General features: G+C 33.1%; 1 protein-coding gene across 2 annotated transcripts; it reads right to left on the bottom strand.

Annotated features, from left to right (window-relative positions):
- Nucleotides 1–6,623: 6,623 nt before the first annotated feature.
- On the bottom strand, nucleotides 6,624–19,805 carry LOC118741484 (esterase B1-like). Of its 2 annotated transcripts, none has more exons than XM_036473486.1 (6): nucleotides 19,374–19,805; nucleotides 10,167–10,479; nucleotides 9,930–10,080; nucleotides 9,301–9,861; nucleotides 7,317–7,480; nucleotides 6,624–7,232 (listed from the first exon to the last, which is right to left on the bottom strand). In XM_036473486.1, the coding sequence occupies exons 1-6, from the start codon at nucleotides 19,424–19,426 to the stop codon at nucleotides 6,759–6,761; spliced, it is 1,716 nt and encodes a 571-aa protein (XP_036329379.1). In that variant the 5' UTR covers nucleotides 19,427–19,805; the 3' UTR covers nucleotides 6,624–6,758. The 2 variants fall into 2 exon arrangements, with proteins under 2 accessions (XP_036329379.1, XP_036329387.1); XM_036473494.1 differs by having other exon boundaries at nucleotides 7,196–7,249.
- Between the last annotated feature and the right edge of the window lie 1,643 nt (nucleotides 19,806–21,448).

Here is a 21,448-nt window from a genome sequence, read left to right as displayed (position 1 = left end):
AGCCACGCATGTAAATGTGCTTTCATATGTTGAGTTTGAATCAACACCACAATTCGCTGTGCAAACATATTCTATTTCGGTTTAGATTTTAAACCAAATTTTCTATATATGAAACCTAGAAACTAGAATTAAAACATTTTGGTTTGATTTTTAAACCACGAACTTTTTGGGCTAAAATTTAAACCAGAATATATTAAAAATTGCGTAAAACTATTGACTGTTTTAAAGAGTAGACTATAAAAGTTTAAAAAAGGCAGTAGTCCCAGCGCGGTTTAAAAATTAAACCCACATTTTTGACCGTGTAGAAACATTAGATTTCGTCACAATTTTGTTTTTTTTTTTGGGCCGAAATTCTAGTTCCTTTTAAAATGTGGTCTGAACACGGAGGCAGAATGCTGTTTGTGATTCGGGACTTGATCAAAAACTCATAGTCTGACGTAGATAATTTTTGAGATCAATAAATCAAAGAAATAAAAAAAAAACATTTTTTACTATACTGCCCGAACAAAGTATTGGCACAGCAAATTTTTGACAATATGTGCAATAATAATAATATTTTTCCGCAAATTTTGTATAAAAATAGGGTTAATTTTTTTGTGTATGCAGATTTGTAGCCCAATTATTTTTATTGTAATAAAGTGGAAATTTTAAGTAGCTAAAACTACCGTTGATTTTTGGTATTCACGCAGTCTCTTCCAAACAAATTTTTTTTTTCGAAAATACTTTATATGGAAAAAATGCAAAACACCTTTAACAAAAAAATCTCAAAAATCCGAACTTGCATTTTTTTACTAGAATTTAATGGACTGCATACTCAAAAAAATTCTAAAAAATCTGATTAAAAATTTACTGAATTTTCGCGAGTTTTGCACAAAGTTTAGGAATTATATTTTTATGTGTTTTGTGGTAGAATGAGCCATATTTTTATACAAAATTGCCATAAAAATATTAGAATAAAAATTGTTGCATATATTGTGTAAAAATTTGCTGTGCCAATACTTTGTTCCGGCAGTGTATAAATAAAATCCAGTCAAACACGAATGAGTTTGTTTTATAGTGCATTGTACAGTGAGGTATATTTAAAGTTTTTATTTTTGTATTTTAATCATTATTTAATATATGCAATATTGTACATAGTTTACAAATTCTTAAAGCCTTTCATTCACTTTTATTTCTATAATTATCGTTTACTAAATATTAAAATTCGAAAACTACATTTTTATATACAAATACGATATACAGGGTGTCCCAGAAGTAACGTGCCAAACTTTAGGAGAAGGTAGGTGGGGGGGTGAGCTCCCTGATTTACAAAAAATTTTCAGGTAAAAGTGTCACCGTTTTTGAAATATTTAAATTTTTTCTAATTTAAAAAAAATCGTGCCTTTTCATGTGTTTTCTTTAACTGCAACTACAAACCGGGCAATACTTAGTAAATTTTTTATGTAAAATACTTCCAGATAGTTGCCTCTCCATACTCAAATGCAATGTAGTTAAAATATATTAAGGAACCATCATAAAATTAGGACTATTTCTGGATTTTTAACTTTTTGATACTTTCTTCCCCAACTTTGACTATCTCGGGTGAAAAAAAATGTACTGAGCTATAACTTTACATTACATAAAAAAATTGCTCATTTAATAAAGATTTCAGAAAGGTGCCACACTTACTGTTTTGAATAGAAAAAAAAAGTTATAGCCGATTTTGTGGGTAAAGGACTGAGACACGCTAGAATGTATTTAATAGATTTAAATTGAATTTGCTCTTGTTACCGTCAAATCACATGCTAAATAGTACAAAGGTACATTATTACCTGCTCCTGACATTATTTTGTGTTACTTACCGGAATTAGTGAAAGTGGATTTTGTGAAGTTGGACCCTTCGAACATTGTGTTATTAATACTATGACAGAGAACACGCAGTATACCTCGCATGAATATGCGGATATTCACCTAATTTACGGTGAAGCTTGCTGTAGTGTCAGAGCTGCTCAAAGACTCGATGCAGAGCGATACCCAAATCGTCGGCATCCGGGTCGTGAAGTATTCGCCCGGACTCATAGAGAAATATATGAAGGTAAGACTTTTACACCTTTCTTGTTTGCTTTCTTGTTAACTATCATTTTTCACTTTTTAAGGTCGCATACCTGGAAGGCGTGGCGGCGAAACAGGACGTCCTGCAACGGTAGATGCACGGGACGGGACGGACGGGAATACAAAAAACTACAGTTCACAAAGCTTTAAAAGACCATCGATTTCTTCCCTACCACATTCAACGTGTTCAGGCTCTACGAGAAAGAGATTACCTGGCGAGGGTTAGATTTTGTCGTGAAATGTTGCGAATGCATGAATCAGACCCCAACTTTTTTAATAAAATAATTTGGAGCGATGATTCATCATGCAAACGTGATGGTTAGATTAATTTACATAACCTTCACAGTTGGCAGATAGACAATCCTCACGAAGAATATCGTTCGCAGTACCGGTACAAAATAAATTTATGGTGCGGTATTTTTAATTGTCAGATATTGGGACTTGTGGAACTGCCGCCAACGACCAACTTTCCCAGTTACTCAGAGTTCCTTCAGGAACGGCTTCCAACTCTTTTAGAAGATGTACCCTTAAACCTGCGGCGACGACTATGGCTGCAAAATAACGGTTGCCCTGCTCACTACGGGCGTGAAGTAAGAGCTCAACTAGACGAAACTTATCCCCGCCGATGGATTGGACGATACGGGCCAATCACGTGGCCCGCTCGATCGCCAGACCTGAATCCATTCGATTTTTTCTACTGGGGCTGTCTTAAGGACAAAATTTATTCAAAAACAATTCAAAACGAAGAGCATTTGCGGGAACAAATAAATGGAGCTGCTGCTGAGATAGCCCAATTGGGTTTAAGATCTCTAAAAGCGTCTTTTCTTAACCCTAGAACACACACCCAGAAAATACCACGTAAACACACACCCGGGATACGTTTGTACCCGGGACCTTATTTTGCGGTTTTTTTAATGCTTATTCAACCGATTTCTATGATTTTTTTTTTGAAATGTATATTTTAATATATAGCAAGTATTTTGTCTTTTGTTTCATTCGAATATTCCTACTGGTTCCAGCGATATGGGCAAATAAAGTCAGGACATGCAACAGTGGATTTTTGTTTTTTTGTTGTTGTCCTGATAAATGCAAAACAAAATAATATAATTTATAATAATATACTTGTAGAGTAACAACGAATACACATTTTGGTTTTTATTTCATTGAAATATTCTACCTGGTTCAAAAGATATGTGCAAAAAGGTCGCGCAAGGTATGGGTACGTAGGTAGCAAATACACTGGTATAACTGGTTTTTGTATTTTATATGCAGCTGCAAGGGTTGTTTTCACACGAGGTGTTGTTATAAATGCTGCCTGTTGATATTTTCATTATTGTTTTGGTGCTCAAAAGTGTAAGAAGTGAAAATATAAGTGAAAATAAATATAACTGAAACTATAAATAACTGGATACGAAATGACTTCAAGAAGAAACGAATATTTATCAAGTGCAGCATGTAGAAGGTAAAAAATGTAAAATAAGCAACAATGTAAACATATACTAATTTTTTTTATTATGCAGGCTAACTGAGGAACAGCGAGAATCATATATACAATCTTTATTTGATGAAATTTGTGACGATGACGCTCCCTATGACTTTGACTCAGAAGATGAAGAAGAAATTCAAATCAATGACATTGAAATTGCTGATGACGATGCTGAAGTTTTGCAAAGTGCCGCAGAAGTATTACCTGACTATGACTATGCGGACTATGAGGATGATGAAGAAGACGATGAAGAAGAAGAAGTAGAAGAAAATAATGAATTACCTGCTAGTGCCGAAAAATTTGTTGCACGTGATGGTACTGAGTGGATGAAAGAACCAAATGTAAGTCGTCAGGTACTCAGACAAAATATTATAAGAGAACGTTCTGGACCAGCTAGATGCACTGAAATGTTGTCAATAGAGCAAACATTCAAATGTTTCATGAACGTTGAAATGGCTGATATAATTATGCGCCACACAAATAAGTTAGCAAAAGAAACTTATAATGCTTACAACAATGCGCATCCAAACACAACTCCTAAGTCATGGACGCCTGTGTCAATAACAGAGCTGTATGCATTTTTTGGCATACTTATTATGACTGGTGCGAACCATAGCAATGGAGAACATGTTCGAGATTTATGGAGCGTCAAAAACTATCCTTTATATCGCGCCACAATGGGAGTCAACCGTTTCTGTTCGATATTGCGGTTCCTAAGATTTGACGATAAAAACACTCGTGCAACACGCTTACTAACTGATAAAGCAGCACCGATCAGTGAGTTGTGGACGATGATGAACAATAATCTTGCTGCACATTACAAGCCCAGCTCATGCTTGACGATTGATGAACAATTATTTCCTTACCGTGGACGCACACGGTTTACGCAGTACATACCGTCAAAACCTGCTAAATATGGTATCAAGGTTTGGTGGATTTGCGATGCCACAAATGCATATCCACTGCATGGACAAATATATAGTGGCCAAGCAGAAACTGGTAGGGAAACGAACCAAGGCGAACGAGTGGTGAAGGATTTGTCTGCCAAATACCAAGGAAGTGGCCGAAACATTACAATGGACAATTTGTTTACGACCTTGCCAGTTGCAGAACTGCTTCTCACCTGGAAACTCACGATCGTTGGAACTTTGCGCAAAAACAAATCATATATTCCTCAAGAAATGAAGCAGAACAAAAACAGGACAATTGGTTCAATGACATTTGGCTTCAAAAATAATGTGACAATGTGCTCTTATGTTCCCAAAAAAAATAAAGCAGTAATTTTGCTTTCGACCATGCATAATGATGCTGAAATAGCTGACAGTGGGAAACCTGAAATAATTGAATATTATAATCGTACCAAAGGTGGTGTTGATCGAATGGACCAAATGTTTGCGGAATATCCAACACAAAGACAAACAAAACGATGGCCACTAGCGATGTTCTTCAACATGTTGGACATTACAGCTCTTGCAGCCTACATTGTCTACGATTTGAATAACCCTATGTTGCCTTGGAGAACAAACAACAAGCGTAAGCAGATCCTGCGCAGCTTGGCTGAAGCATTGTGTATGCCCATTATTGAAGCCAGAGCCATAAATCGTCAAGTGACGCGAAATTTTTCGACTAAAATTGCTATTGAAGCATATTTCAACCGACCGGTGGAATCAATGGTGTCAACAGCAGCATCAACATCTGCCGCAGCGCGCACGCCAAAACCTGTGTCCGGATCTTGCTATTTATGTTACGCACAAGAGGAAAAACGCCGTAGAAAAACCAGAAAGCTGTGCGACAAATGTAAGAAGCCAATGTGTCTTGAACATTCGGTCACATCAACAAATTGCTCTATTTGCCATGATTTTCCTTAGATATAAGATGCATTTTTATAATTTTTATAATAAAAGTCAATAATATAATGTGTGAAATTAATATTTTTAATTTTTCAAATAAAAAAAAATATGAAAAATGTTTTTTTTTTATTATTATGAGGATTTTTACTATTGGGGTACAAACGTATCCCGGGTGTGTGTTTACGTATATAATGTGTTTGGAAGGCTGTAGCTCCTGAACCAATGGTCCGATCTGGTTCAAATTTTGAATTTGAACTCAAAACTAAATAATCTTCCTAGATCCGAAGTTAGCGGTATAGAGGTTCAAAAGTTACAACACTTCAAAGTTGAAAGTGGATACATTTGTACCCGGGTGTGTGTTCTAGGGTTAAAAGGTGCCGAGCTTGTATTAGAGTAGAAGTTCGCCAATTTGAGCATATTTTATCAATAAATGAATAAATTTTTCTTCAAACAACTCATGTATATCTTATTTCACGTGAACCCATCCTTCACACAAAATATTGATAGATATAGCCCTTGTTATAGACTCTACTCCGAATTCCGGTAAGTAACATAAAATAATGTCAGAAGCAAGTAATTATGTACCTTTGTACTATTTAGCATGTCATTTTACGGTAACAAGAGCAAATTCAATTTAAATCTATTAAATACATTCTAGCGTGTCTCAGTCCTTTACCCACAAAAGCGGCTATAACTTTTTTTTTTCTATTCAAAACAGTAAGTGTTGCACCTTTCTGAAATCTTTATTAAATGAGCAATTTTTTTATGTAATGTAAAGTTATAGCTCAGTACATTTTTTTCACCCGAGATAGTCAAAGTTGGGGAAGAAAATATCAAAAAGTTAAAAATCCAGAAATAGTCCTAATTTTATGATGGTTCCTTAATATATTTTAACTACATTGCATTTGAGTATGGAGAGGCAACTATCTGGAAGTATTTTACATAAAAAATTTACTAAGTATTGCCCGGTTTGTAGTTGCAGTTAAAGAAAACACATGAAAAGGCACGATTTTTTTTTAATTCGAAAAAATGTAGATATTTCAAAAACAGTGACACTTTTACCTGAAAATTTTTTGTTTATCAAGGAGCTCACCCCCCCACCTACCTTCCCCTAAAGTTTGGCACGTTACTTCTGGGACACCCTGTATGTACACTCGTTTGATTCAATTTTGAAAAATAAAATATTCATTTAAATAACAATAAATATTTATAATAAACAATTCACGTTTTTTCTTATACATACATATGTTATACATAATTGACTATTTCGGATTTACGAGCCTAATTTCATTGTTCAAGTTATTGTGCTCTCTTTTCTCACTCTCACCTTCTCAATACAGCAACTCCTTATGATGATCGTAAGCGCTCGCCCATACCTTAGCCTTTGCTAATTCTGGCCATTCGATTAGCTTTAAGTCATCATTTATATTTAAGCAGAGAATTTTCGGTTCACTTTTCTTGAGCGGTTCCCACGTCAGTGTTGTCATGCCGGGTATTTGCTCGTCGTTGGGATTCCCACTAAGCGCGAATTGTGTCCAAAATCCGAGCATACGCTCTATTGTGCGATATTCGCGACTCTCTTTGGGCACTCGATGTGAGTAAAGATTTGAAAATAGGAAAGAAAGTTCATCTGCATGCGACACACCCTTTACGCCACGCCCCATGCGAAAAATACGAAACGGATGTGGCAACTCTTCGGAATCGAAGTCAAAACGATAGAGATAAAGCGGTGCTCCGGCAGCGTATGTGAAGCGTGAGCGTATAAGTCGGTAGAGAGGCAAATGAAGGTAACTGTATTCTATGATCTGCAAAAAAAAAAACGCTATGTTATTCAATGATTTTTAAGTTAGTAATCGCTTGTGCTTTTAATTCGTTTGGAATTCACTCACCTTTTTATATTCCTCAATCGTTGGTATTTTCCCACTGACATGCGTTACCTTCAATTTCTGCTCAAATTTTTCCCTTTCCTCACTTACGGCAACTTCAAAGGGCACAAATGGTTCCAACGAGTAAGTCTTTTGTCTTTGGGCTAAGGTGGCTAATTGTTTTGCACCTGCAATTAAAAGTTTTTGTTATCCATAACAAGAAAATAGAAGAATAGAACTAATTGCATTCATTGTAGTCTTATACTACCTTAATTAAAATTGTTTTACTAATATGATCTGATCTAGTCTAATCAAATCCAACTCAATCTAATATACATATGAATACATATAATAAAGTTGTAACATGTATATATGCAACTGTATTTGTTGTTGTAAAAGTTAATATGGTGGATCTTACTTAAGCAAAATCCACAATTTTGCTAAAGATCTAGCTTAAAATATAGGGGAACAAATACTTAGAGAGTTGCCACCTGTTTGAATATTGCAGATAAAGTAATTATTACGATATGGCTGACAAAAGAAAGAGGTTTAAGAGGACATACAGTCGAAAATATTTTTGTGCAAGGTTGCCACGTGTTTAAAAATTTCAATTTGATTTATTTGATAAGATAAACTAAATACGGCGATGTGGGTATCAACCTAAAAAGGTTTGGGAAAATTTACGACCAAGTTTTTAGAAGGGTTGCCGCCTATTTGCAAATTTTTTTTAATTAAAGTGATAACATAAGGTAAATACTGAATTAATATCTACACATCTGAAGAAAGTGCACGATATGTAGAATCGAGTTACATGAGTATAAGTAAAATTTCCAGGGTTCAATACTTTCGAAAATATATTAAATAACATCCTTGTTCATAAAAAATAAAGTATGTTTCATAAATCGAATTTTTTTTTTTGAAAATCTCACTTCATAAAGCTTTGCAAAACTATCTTAATTTTAAGGAATGAAGCCATACTAGTTCTTGGTAGGAATAACAACACAAAAATACATTTAAGGCGCAGCGAAGCACGCCAGATATTTACTAGTACTATAATGTAATCTATTCGAATCCACTCTAAGCTAATCTTATCGAATCGAATTTATTCTAACCTAATATGACCTAATCCAAGTTAATTTATTTGAGTATAATCAAATAGAATCGAATCTAATTTAATTTAATCTAGTCGAATGTAATCGCATCTAATCTAATTGATTTTAGCTTAATATAATCGAATTTCTTCTAATCTAACCAAATCGAATTGATTATAACCTCATCAAATTTAATATAATCTACTCTGATCCAATCCAGTCGGACCCCATCTCATCTAGTATAATCTATTCTAATCCAATATGATCGAATTTAATTGAAGCTAATATAATTAAATCGAATCCAATCTAATTGGTTGTGACCAAATCGAATCGAATCGATTGTAGCCTAATCGAATTTAATTCAGTCTAATCCAATCCAATTCAATCGAATCCTATCTAATTTAATCTAATCTTTTCTAGTTTAATTTAATCTTCGAATCTAATTTAATCTAATCGAATCGAATGTAATAAAATAAATCGCGTCAAATCTACTTGATTCTAACCTAATCGAATTGAATTTAGTCTAATCCACTCCAATTCAATCGAATTTTATCTAATTTAATCTAATCTTTTCTAGTTTAATATAATTTAATCCGAATAAGTCTAATAGAGCCTTATCTAATCTACTATTATCGCATCTAATTTTATCTTTGAATCCAATTTAATCTGATCGAATCGAATTCAATATCATCTAGTTTATTCGAATTTCGTCAAATTGACTTGATTATAACCTAATCGAATTGAATTTAGTCTAATCTAATCCAATTCAATCGAATCTTATATAATTTAATCTCTATGCTAGTTTAATCTAGTCCAATTTAATCCAATCGAAACATCGAATCGTATATAATCTTATCTATTCCAGTTCAACGTAATCTATTCTGGTCTAGTCTCATTTTAATCCTCTCCCCACTAACCTTGCATTGCTATCAGCCCCTCATCGGACGTATGACCGACCAGCAGCGGTATCGCATTACCCCACGCCGTTTTCATCATTTCTCTAATAGGTTTTGGAATCACACATTCGGGCGTCAGATATGGCTCCACACAATACAGAAATGGCGCATTTATATTACGTGCACGATCGCCAGCTGTAAGTGTTCGATTCTCTAGCGCTATTAGATCTTTCGCTTTACATTTTCTCAAAAATTGGAAAACTTCCTTCTCATTATCTTCACCCTTATATCCAGCCAATTTGGCGAGTGTAAAAGCACGAGCAGTCTGATTTTTCGTCTCCCACAATGGTAAAGCATTGCCCGACATTAAAATAACACGTTGGAAGATACCCTGCGTCTGTTCGGTGAGCATCATACAATGGGCAGAAGCTGCACCAGCACTTTCACCAAACACAGTAATACAGTCCGGATTTCCGCCAAAACTTGAGCAATTATTTTTCACCCACTTAATAGCCAGCACCTGATCTTTGAGGCCAGCGTTGCCAGGTACATTCAATTCGGGAGTATTCAACGAAAGGAAGCCTGGAAAGTGGGAGAAGAAAAGGAAAATGTGATAAAGAAGAACATATGGATAGAGTTCCTTTACTTACCCAGCACTCCAAGCCGGTATTGTATTGTTACAAGCACAACATCCTTTTCCATTAGATAATCAGGTCCATACCAATCCCGAGTAGCCTCACCTATGCTAAAACCACCGCCATGTATCCAAATCATAACAGGTCGTGGCTTATCAGGTTGTATCTGCGTAAGTTAATTAAATGAAATTTTTTGATAATTAAAAAATGGCATTTTTTTAAGGTTTCATCATTCCTTTTGTGCCTACTTACATTATTCGTATATACATTGAGGTAGAGGCAGTCTTCTGATCCTTCCAAAGTGCCAGTAATGGCATGAGTTTGTACCGCCATTTCTTTGGTATTTTTACAATCTCTTACTCCCTCCCAGGGCGTGGGTCGTTGCGGCGCTCTAAAACGTAGTTCGCCTACAGGTGGTTGCGCATAAGGTATGCCTTCGAAACTGTAGTAGGGTACATCATATATCGTTAATCGTTTGATGCCCTCTACTTTTCCATATTCAGTCTCTATAACCGCCGTTTCGCTGGTGGTGTGTCGATTCTGTTGATAACCGTGTTCATAGATTCTGCAAATTGAGCGACACAAGTTTGAGTTAGTTTGGAATAAAGAATAATAAAATTAATAATTCTCAAAAATTTACGAAAGGATTACGCAGCTAAACAATATGGAAAAATGTTTCTCTTTGACAGAAATTTGCAACATTTGTTGCTCTCAAAAGCTGTATTATAGATAGAGATATAGATAGGAATAACAGCATTGACCTAACTTCTTAAAAACCGAGCTGAATTGAGTTCATTCGAACTAGCAATGTTAATTCCGCGATCCCGGCCTTTTTAAGGTCCCAAAAATCCCGGGATTCTTGGCAAATAATCCCGGGATTTTCGGGATTTGTAATTAGCCCTAATGGCAATAATAGAAACTCCTTTTCTTGACCAGTATTGGCTGTATTTATTTTTTTATTCAATAATTAATATTTTTTTATAAATTTCTAGCTCATTTTATATATAACACCGTACGATAGTACATTTTAAACACAAATATCAATATATTCACGAAACCATGGGCCAAATATATTCAAATTGCGTTTTTAGTTTTTCACTCTGACGTCAGTAATTCTAAAATGATTTAAAAAATTCAGTGAAATGTGCTTAGAGAAGAAGTATAGGTATCAAGTTAAACAGGAAATCCTGTAGAATTTCAACAGATTCAAGTTTTTGGTGCAGAAGGATAAATAAGTATTGAAAATGTCCTTTTAAATTTTTGTTCTTGAAATTTCGCAATATTTTTTTTTCGAAAAAATTTTATGTTAAGGAATAAGTCCTTAGTAAACTCGATAACTTTCTCGAATTTCGTCCTTCTAACCTTATCAGCTTAAAAGATTGCCTATTCGTGAATCCAAAAATTTTTAAGTTTTTTTTCATTCTAAAGAAATTTACTTAAGCACTTTTTCGTTCAGATATACGCGGCCGCTGTGTGCGCTATCATTCCGCAGGGTCTGATTTCTATAATGATCTTTTCTAAAGGAAAGGTGGCACCGCTGAGGTGGTTCCATACTAATTTGGTTTAGATTCGATCATTGGATCATGAAGAAATTAACGGTTCTCTTAAAATTTTATATGAGAATTGAAGTCCATTTTGTTTTTTTTTTTGGCTAAAAATTACTTGTTTTTGTCTTTTTTATACAAAGTCTAAGAAAAAATAAACCTGAAAAATACTTGCGTTCCGCATGTACCTTTCCCCAAAAGTTTACATTGCTGACAAATGCAAATAAGGATTAAAATTAATAAAATTAAAGTTAAATATTTTCAAAAATAACAAGAAATACTTTCGCAAAATCTTTAAAGGACCATTCAATTTTTAATTTTTTTATTCATCGCCACGCTGTACATATTTAAGCATTTTCATATATGAAATTGGTTGTTAACTTAATAAAAACTACATCCATTTATATGACTAAATTGGTAAACTCATTCCCGGAACTTTTGAGACACTACATATATACTACATAGACTCATTTAATTTCTTCCAACAATGTTTGTACAGTTGTGATATTTACTATATACATACATACATGCATAAGTACTCGTATTTCAAGTTCAATGCGTGTGACCGCATGACTCACAAAACTTTTTTAATAGACACAGCAAGGCCGAATAGAATAACAAATGCGCCGATAACCGCATACTTAGCCATTAAAAAGCGCAAACACTTAACTTAGTGTATGTAGTTATGCTCTTTTATCTACATGCATACATATCTATTTATACGATGTTATACATATGTATGTAAACTTGAATGCACTTTAAATGAGTTAAGTGATAAAAATGGAAGTTATTTTTAAAAGAGATATGTATGTATGCGTTTACTTTATATTATGCTTTAGATAAGTAACAATAGTAAATAATATTTACTTCAATAAACACAAACTGAACAACAGGACATACAATGCATTAATTCCACTTTAGTTGGACAGAAACATGTTTTCTTCAAGCTTGCATCCGGTCTCGTAGGCATTCAGCAAGCTTCGTTCTCATCTCATTTCGACGAGTGATCTCTGCTTAAGAAAAAAGGTGCAAACTGCTTTGCTTACTTTGGCTTTACCGAAACATAATGCAAAAGCGGACAGCAGCTTGTATGAAACCCGTAATAACTGGACACTACTTTAAGCCGGAAATGCCGTGTTACTAATTGCAACGCTTTTTATACCTTTCATGAGCATGAAATGGTATTATAACTTTGGTCCGATGTTTGTAAGTACCAGAATAAAAAGAGATAGACCCATTAAAATGCATACTTATATGATCATAACGTCGAGCTGAGTCGATTTAGCCATGTCCGTCTGTCTGTCTGTCCGTCTGTTTGTATGCAATCTAGTCTCTCAGTTTTCGAGATATCCGTATCAAATTTGGTAGGTGGGTGTATTTTTATAATGTATTAATCATTTGTCGGAACCGGAAGAATCGGACCACTATAACATATAGCTCCCATACAACTGATTGTACAGATATGAGATTTTTCGTTATAACTTCTCCATTTATGCAGCTAGGAACATGAAATTTTGCAGTACTTGCTCCCATTATCAACAGAATACTTACAGTGAAAATTACAAAGATCGGGTCACTATAACCTATAGCTCCCATACAACTGATTGTTCAGATATAAAATTTTTCGTTATAACTCCTCCATTTATATAGCTAGGAACATGAAATTCCGCACTGTTTTCAATAATTATCAACAGAAAACTTACAGCGAAAATTAAAAAGATGGGGTAACTATAACCTATAGCTCCCATACAACTGATTGTTCAGATATGAGATTTTTCGTTATAATTCATCCATTTATGTAGCTAGGACCATGAAATTTCGCGCTGTTTTCACTCATTATCAACAGAAGACTTACAGCGAAAATAACAAAGATCCTGCAGCCCCCATACAACTGATTGTTCAGATATGAGGTCTTTTATTATAACTCCTGCATTTATGCAGCTAGGAACACCATTACACCATTTTCACTCATTATTAACAGAATATTTACAGTGAAAATAACAAGGATCGGGTAACTATAACATATACATATGTATTTTCCATACATCTGATTGTTCAGGTATGGGATTTTACTGTAAAACTCCTTTATTTGAACAGCTAAAACCGTAACTTTCGTAAGATATTTTATAAATAATAATACAAAGTCTAGTGAGAAAATTGTCAAAATCTATGCTTTATAAGCTTTATCTCCTATACCACTGATTATTCAGATACCAGTTTTTGCGATATATCTCCTTTATGTAGGAAACTAAACCCAATAAATTGTGTTACCGGTTTACATACCGATCACATAGCAGTGAAAATCACTTAGATTGGTGCTAATATAAGGTATATCTTCCATACATCTGATTGTTTAGATGCGATTTTTTATATAAGTATGCAACTGCTCTATCGATGTATGCAGATGTATTCAAAAGCAAGTAATCTGTCAATGTAAAATTTGCAGATGTTCATGAAAGGTATGAAGCCTTCGGCATAGCCGAAGACAGTGCTGCTCTTACTTGTTTAAATTCAATTTAGTTAATTTCTTTTATTATGGCCACGGTGCCGATAAAGTGCATGCCGAAATCCTTGTACCTTCCATGAACATAAACAAATTTCATTTATGCCATATAACGCATCAAGAAAATCGTTTTTTTTTAGAAAAAAAATGCGCAACACCCTCGACAAAAAAATCCCAAAAATCCAGGGTATTTTATTTTTGTTGAAGCTTGCACTTTATTAGACTAAAATTGAATGTGCTACAAAATTGCATACCCGTAAACTTTCTTTGATATAACTAACTCTGATTAAAAACTTTACAATTAAATGTAAATTTTTTGAAACTTGACCAAAATTTTGTGAAATTTGTGCAAGCTTTGAAATTATTTATTTGTCAATGTTGTTGTGGCTTCTTAACATTTTATTTTTAATATTTTTAATATTTTTATTGAGCTTTGTACCACTATTGTTTATTAGGAAAAATTGAAAAAGCAACAAAGTCTAAGCGGTAAAAGTTACAGCACTATTTCGGAGATCACCACATCTCCTCATCGGACTTCTTTTTTTCTAGACTTCAGCAGGGATCGAACCTGCGAATTCGTTGGCAAAGTCAGAAGCGTTAACCACTTAGCAACAAGAGTTTACGGGATGTTCGCAGGTTCGATCCCTGCTGAAGTCTAGAAAAAAAGAAGTCTGATGAGGAGATGTGGTGATCTCCGAAATAGTGCTATAACTTCTACTAGATAGAATTATATTTTATCATTTAATTAATAAAAAAATAGACAAATAAATATAAAGTTTGAAACAATTTCATTTTGAATTTTCGAGCTTCATAAACCTCTGACCATAGCTTTATATACGAGTAGAATGGATATGTGTGTACATTAGAGTGGTCAAGAAAAAAGTTTAAAATATTAAGCTCTCATCCCCTAGGATTTTTGTGAAGGGAAAAGAGAGTACCCGTATTTTTTTGTTAAAAAAAAGTATATATATTTAAATGTGCCTCACCTCATGAAGTTTTCCATGTTTTTTATGGAGAAAAAAACTTTTTCGTAGGAGACTTTCAATAATAAGATCAAATGGTTTATTTTACCATTTTTTAATACTAATGATATTTTATGAGTCCCCCTTCCATTTTGGTATTATTATTGCAAGTCTCTTAAAGAGAAACCGAGTTCTCCGATTGAAAATTATTGATTTCAAAGAATTTTTTATTATTTCTAAGAAAACGTGCTTCCCCATATAAAATGCATGGAAAATTGTATGGGCTTTGAGGCTGTTTAAATAATTTTTTTTTGTTAGCAAAAAATATGGGTATTCTTTTTTCCTTTTAGAAAAATCCGCATGAGTTTTTGGACCACCCTAGTGTACATATAAAAAACATTACGGTAGTTGCGTCTGCCATGTTGGTGCTCAAAAAAGTTGGTCATAGCAAAGCTCAACTGGCTTAGATTTATTTGGTAAGTAATTTGGTCGAGCTTTCTGGCTGACGTAGGTGTTTCCAGAAAGCTTAGATCAGGTTTTCATTCATAATTTTAATAAATAACAAGGGCAACGAGTTCAATACTAAAAATGCTGGAGGTAACAAAACTATGCAAGAGAATGAATTAGGATGACTTTTGCTTTTTCTTCACTTTCTCAATTTAATAATAAAAATCAGATTTAGGTTGACGGCAAAGTGCTAGCTAGCTATAAAATACATGCGAGGCTACAACAAAAAAAATCTTGTGTATTTTTTAGTAAAGTAGTGTAATTCACTTAACTTAATTGGCGCGTATTCATAGTCCAGCAACTAAGTCGCAACTAACAAAGTTGCAACTTAAATTTAAGTACCAACTTAAAATTTACCTCTATTCATAGTCGCATTTCAGACTTCTACTAAGTAGTTTCGACTTAGTTTACTATATAGCAAAACAAGTGTGAAAATGTATCGATTTTTCTTTACGATATTTTGGAAAAATTACATTTTTATTAAATAATATCAAGTTTGATCATCCGTTTATGTAATTTTTATTTTTATTGCATGATTATGCAAAAGAATAAGCTATCATTTTCTTGTTAATTGTGTAAAATGGCCAGAACAACCGCAGTGATGTGAAGTCGATGTTTATCGAAAGCATGCTGTGAAACATACAAATAGTAGATATCTAAATGTTATACACAAATTTACTTTAAAAGAACTAGCGCGAAACTGACTTATTATTTGAGAATTTATCTAAATTATTCCAATTATAAATTGGTGATTTAGCTTTATTGGAATTGTAATACGCATTTAATTTCAGCTTCCGATTAAAATGGATCGATCTTTGTAAATTTTAATTGGAGTTTATTCAATATTATCAAAATCACCCTCTACCAACTTAATTTTTACATATTTCGTCTGTTTTCCCTTAATTTGATAAAATACTTCTTCCTAGTTACGACTTAGTTGCAGCTGCAGCCGAAACTAAATTTTAAGTTGGTACTTAGTCAGAAAAATCGAAACTAAGGCGACTATGAATAGTTAGAATAGTTTCGACTTAGTTGAGTACTAAATATGACTATGAATATGCGCCATTGAGTTTAATTTTGTATAAGGTGACAACTCTTTTCTTGTTCTTACTTAGATATAAAACTCCTTCCACAGTCGGACCACGACAACAAAGAGCCTATCGGTGCCAAAATTTTAAGCAATATTATTTTATATATATGATTTAATAAAATTTAATTATTCAAACAGGTGGCAACTTCCTTGAAAATATTTTGGAAAGTAAGCTTTCTTAAATTTCTTCGAACAACACCAATATTGTTATATTTCTTTCATCTAATCAAATTATGTAATGGAATTTAATTTTCAAACAAGTGGTAACCCTCTTCAAAAAATTTTTGTTTCAAATGAGGTGTCGCGAACCCTTTGCCATTTGACACTCGTATTGCGATGTTTGATCAAACCGTCTAATTTAATTTTGCTTAACTTTTTGAACAGGTGGCAACTCTCTTTAAACCTATAATATGCGAACCTTCTTCTCGCCGAGACGTTACACATAGGTATGCATCTTTCAACAATCGGGCCACGGTAATAAAGAGTTACTTAATCGATTGCAAACTTTAAGCAGCTTGTCTTACACTGACTCAAATAAGTGACCCGGTGTTGATTTTATTTAAATAATCAACATATTTTCCAAGTCAAATTTTTTGTTGGTTTTTTTTCCATACATATTAGAGGCTGCATGAATTCATTCAAAACGGCATATAAATTGTTCATATACAAAACGAATGAATGATTTTGGCTTCAAACTTTTTTTGAATTTGAGTGAATACTTTTCTGATATGGATGTCGTCATAACAATATTCAAACCATGATAAAAATATAGTAAGGTAGAACCGCTGAGAGTCACTTTTAAAATTCTTGACGTTTCCAAACAATTTAATTTTTAAATTTACTCACAAACTCACACACACATTTTAATTTTCAAACTTAAGCAACAACAATTTCGAACAATCTCATTTTTTATTTTCACGTTTATATGATTTTAAAATGTTGGCAACCTTCAAAAAAAAAATCATGGCCGACAAATTGAGAGAACGGTTCTAACTTGCTATATTTTTATCATGATTCAAACAATGTGAAGATAAATTGAATTGAAAGAAATGACAAATTTATTTATGAATATCCAAAAATATTTTTTCAATAAACAAACACTGCCAGCAAAAAGTATTGGCACAGTAAATTTTTTGCAATATACGCAACACATTTTTTTTTTCTAAATTTTTCCGCCAATTTTTTATAAAAATATGGTTCATTCTACAACAAAATAAAAACATAAAAATATGATTCCTAAACTTTTTGCAAAACTTACGAAAATCTAGAAAATTTTCAACTTTTCAATCAGATTTTTTAGAATTTTTTTGGTATGCAGATTTGTAGCCCAATCAAAAGTACAAGTTTCAAGTAGCTAGGAGCTACTGTTGATTTTTGGCACTTTTTTCACGCAGTCTCTTCCATACCAACAAGCTTTTTCGAAAATACTTTATATGGAAAAAATGCAAAACATTTTCAACAAAAAATTATCAAAAATTAATGCGATTTTTTATTAACTACGAAGTTGCATTTTTTTACTACAATTTAATGGGCAGCAAAATTGCATACTCAAAAAAAAAATTTTTAAAAAACTGTAGTAATTTTTTTAGGTAATCGATTTTGCATTTTTTTTATATATATCAAGCGTATTTAATAAAAACCGGCATTAATTTTTTTTTTTTTTAATTTTTTTCCGAACGGTGTTCCGTCTGTTATTTCATAATAAATTCATGGTTTCATATCGCATATCGTCTTCAAAGAAGTCACAGCTCATATTTACATACATATGTACATATATGCAAAGCAGTGCAAAAAAATTTCAGCAAAAACTTCGAGAATACCCCTAGTTTAGAATAATGATTTCTGTGAAAATTTAGTTACTCTTTACAAAGATTGTGAAATTAGCTGAGGTCAGGTAGTAGTCAAAGGGAAGAAGAACACGACGCACAAACACATGCGCGAACAGGTAAAAACCCAAATACTACTCAAACTCTCCTTTGACTAAATACTAAAGCAGCAGAGAGTTATTGAAAGTAAAATTTCACAACAGCTAGTGACAATGCAATTTTGTCGATAGTTGTTGGCTGATATTTGATTTTTATTGCATAAACACCAAAAATAACTTTCATAAGAGAAACGTAATAACTATGCTCGCTGCGAAAACCTTTGACTGCCTTTGTGTGATATTCGCATAAATTTGCTTTTATTTAATAATTTTATTTTCAATTTATTATTAACTTAATTTTTACTAACACAAAAAGTGATTTCACTTGAATTCAATTAAAAATTTCGCGGGTATTTGTAGCGCTTTGTTTTGTTGTTGCTTGCTGTTGGTTAACAGTTTGTACTAACCGCTAACAATCTATTAGATAAATAATTCGCAATATGTGCAAAAATTATAATGCCATAAACAAAGCAATCTCATTGTTTTCAGCGCTTTTGTCTGAATATGTAAATTTGTTTTCACACAAACCAGTTAGACCTGGGTATTAGTCATCACAGCTGATTTGGTCAACTAATTGAGTAATTTCATGGAATGCATGCAAATGTATGTATGTATGTGTTTGCGTTAGGGTCACAATACATACAGGTAGCAGCGCATAGCAGTTACTAAAAGACTGGTTTTTGCTCCCTATAATGAACAAAAAAAAAGCACAATAAACACAAAACACGCGGTCAAGTTTGGTACATTTCTGCGGCGTGCTTTAAATGAGATCTTTGGAACGCGTATTTATAACTTTTTAAATGCAAACGGAAAAATAATAACATATACATATAATATATATGTAGACTACTATTTTATCAAAGGAATTAACTTTTTATTTGATCTTTTTTTTTTGTAATACTTGACTATGCCCATTAAATTTCACTTACTTTAAGCGCCATCGCAGCTTTTCTATAACTCCAAGATTTGATTGCATATTCATATCTGAGCCACGTGTGCTCTGTATATGTTACCTACGGGACTAAGTAATGGAAATTTGTATCACAAAAAAAGTTGAAAATTTTCAGTTAACACAGTTAAGCTTTTTGTCATTCACGCATGCACCATGCACTTGAATTTGAACTTCAGCCAGCTCAGGCGGCAATTCTTAAATCTACAAACAAATAACACTTCGTCGCTCAGTCGATCAACCTTGAAGTAGTTAACAAGTAGTCTACAAAATACTATCACATTACGATACGAGCAAGCAATATTTAATTTTCTGGCGCTTTTTTTTTTTTTTTAATTTCGCGGTGGAACTCCGAATCACCGAATCAACGACAACCGGACGGTACGATGTAAATGACTCTACTGAAAAAAAAGTTTTGAATGTAGCGATCAAAAGCGTAAACAATCGCAGCTTCAATAGAGCGCAAAGCAGGCTGCGAGTAGTTTACTTATCTATATACATATCTACATAAGGACGTACATACATACATACATACAAATGTATATCTAAATATACATATGTACATGAGTGCGTACATACATAGATAAAAAGATATATATCAAGAAATAATGCACAGGAAGAAACTAAGAGAAAATAAACAAATAATACTTAAGTATTACTCATATCAATTCAGTGGTTGATAGCAAGTGGTAAAAATAAATGAGGAAGACGTTTAAAATCTTGCTTTATATAGTACATATAGTTGCACATACAAACGCATGCATAGTACATTCAGTGTTGCCAGAAAAAATGAAATCTTCAAAAATGGCAAAAATAAATAAAAATTGTGAAACAAATATCTATTTTGAAGGTTTTAATTAAAAAACCTCAATTTCGTTTATATTGCAAAAACTTTTACTTAGTGCTTTAATAAATTATAAGTACCAGGTTGACTCAGCTTTGTCCGGAGTGCATATACTTTTTAAAGTTTTCAAGATTTGGATAGCTTTCAAAAAATATTTTGGAAATAAAAAATAAAAAATTTGGTTTTCGATATCTATTACGTAAATTTCTTACTCTAAAATTTAGGTGGTAACACTATTCATAAATACGCTGGAATGAATGGTACATATTTTTAGGGTATATGTATTGTGCATACATAAAAAAAAATGCTGTTGAAATTAACAAAATAAAAATTTGTATTACATTGAAGCGTGGTAACCCTGATGGAAAATATTTTCTGACCAAAGTTCTCAACAATACCTTTCATTTGATATCCATATTGCGATGTTTTACATAAATTGTGTAGAATCGAAAATAAGTGGCAACATTACACTATTATCCTAAGGGATAAAATTTTGTATATAGGGAAAGCATTGTTTAAGAACCTCCTCTTGGCACCTATGAATATTAATATTTTACCTCTATTTGCGATTCAAAATAGGTGGCAACACTATTAAAAATATTTTTGAATTAGGGATCTTAAAAAATACCTTCAAATTGATACCTATGTATATTATGATGTTTTAATTAATTTGTAACTAAATAGATGTAGGATCTAAGCCTCTTTGGATAAATGGCCTTGATATAAATCTATAGGCACCATTGTCGAGAGCCCCGTCGATGTCCAAGAAGGTCCACAGAGCGGTCTCCTTGGTCTCTAAGTCACTTTCGCTCCTACTTACCAGATACTATAAGGCCGAATCCGTTGACTTCCCTTAGATATAAGCAAATTATGAGTAATGTAAGGGAGTGAAAGTGTTAAGTTTCTCCCTTATATCAAGGTCTAACAGTCTCTCTAAAGTTTTGAGAGTGAAGGAGGCTATTTCAATAGGTCTGTATGATTTAGTTGAGTAATGAATGTCACGCGCTCATAACAATTGCAAAAAGTTGCAAGGAGAAGAAGTAGACTTAGAGAATGATAAATATAAATATATGCGGGATATTCGTTTTGGATGGAAGATACTAATAAAATCGTGCGATTGTGTAGCTGAAAGCTTATTTCGTCTTGTATTGAATATCGTGTGGCGTATCAAAATAGCGAACAAAACACATTGAATAAAAAGATTAAAACAA

The sequence above is a fragment of the Rhagoletis pomonella genome, unplaced genomic scaffold (genome assembly GCF_013731165.1).
Source record: "Rhagoletis pomonella isolate Grant_MI unplaced genomic scaffold, Rhpom_1.0 Rhpom_scaffold_00001, whole genome shotgun sequence".
Classification (NCBI taxonomy): Eukaryota; Metazoa; Arthropoda; class Insecta; order Diptera; family Tephritidae; genus Rhagoletis; species Rhagoletis pomonella.
This window is presented reverse-complemented; position numbering and strand designations above follow the sequence as displayed.

Coding starts and splice junctions, on each gene's coding strand:
- LOC118741484 (XM_036473486.1), bottom strand. CDS start 19,426: ATGAATATGCAATCAAATCTTGGAGTTATAGAAAAGCTGCGATGGCGC. Junction 10,480..19,373: donor AAGCTGCGATGGCGCTTAAA/GTAAGTGAAATT, acceptor CTCAATTTGCAG/AATCTATGAACACGGTTATC. Junction 7,481..9,300: donor GGGGCTGATAGCAATGCAAG/GTTAGTGGGGAG, acceptor TTTTAATTGCAG/GTGCAAAACAATTAGCCACC.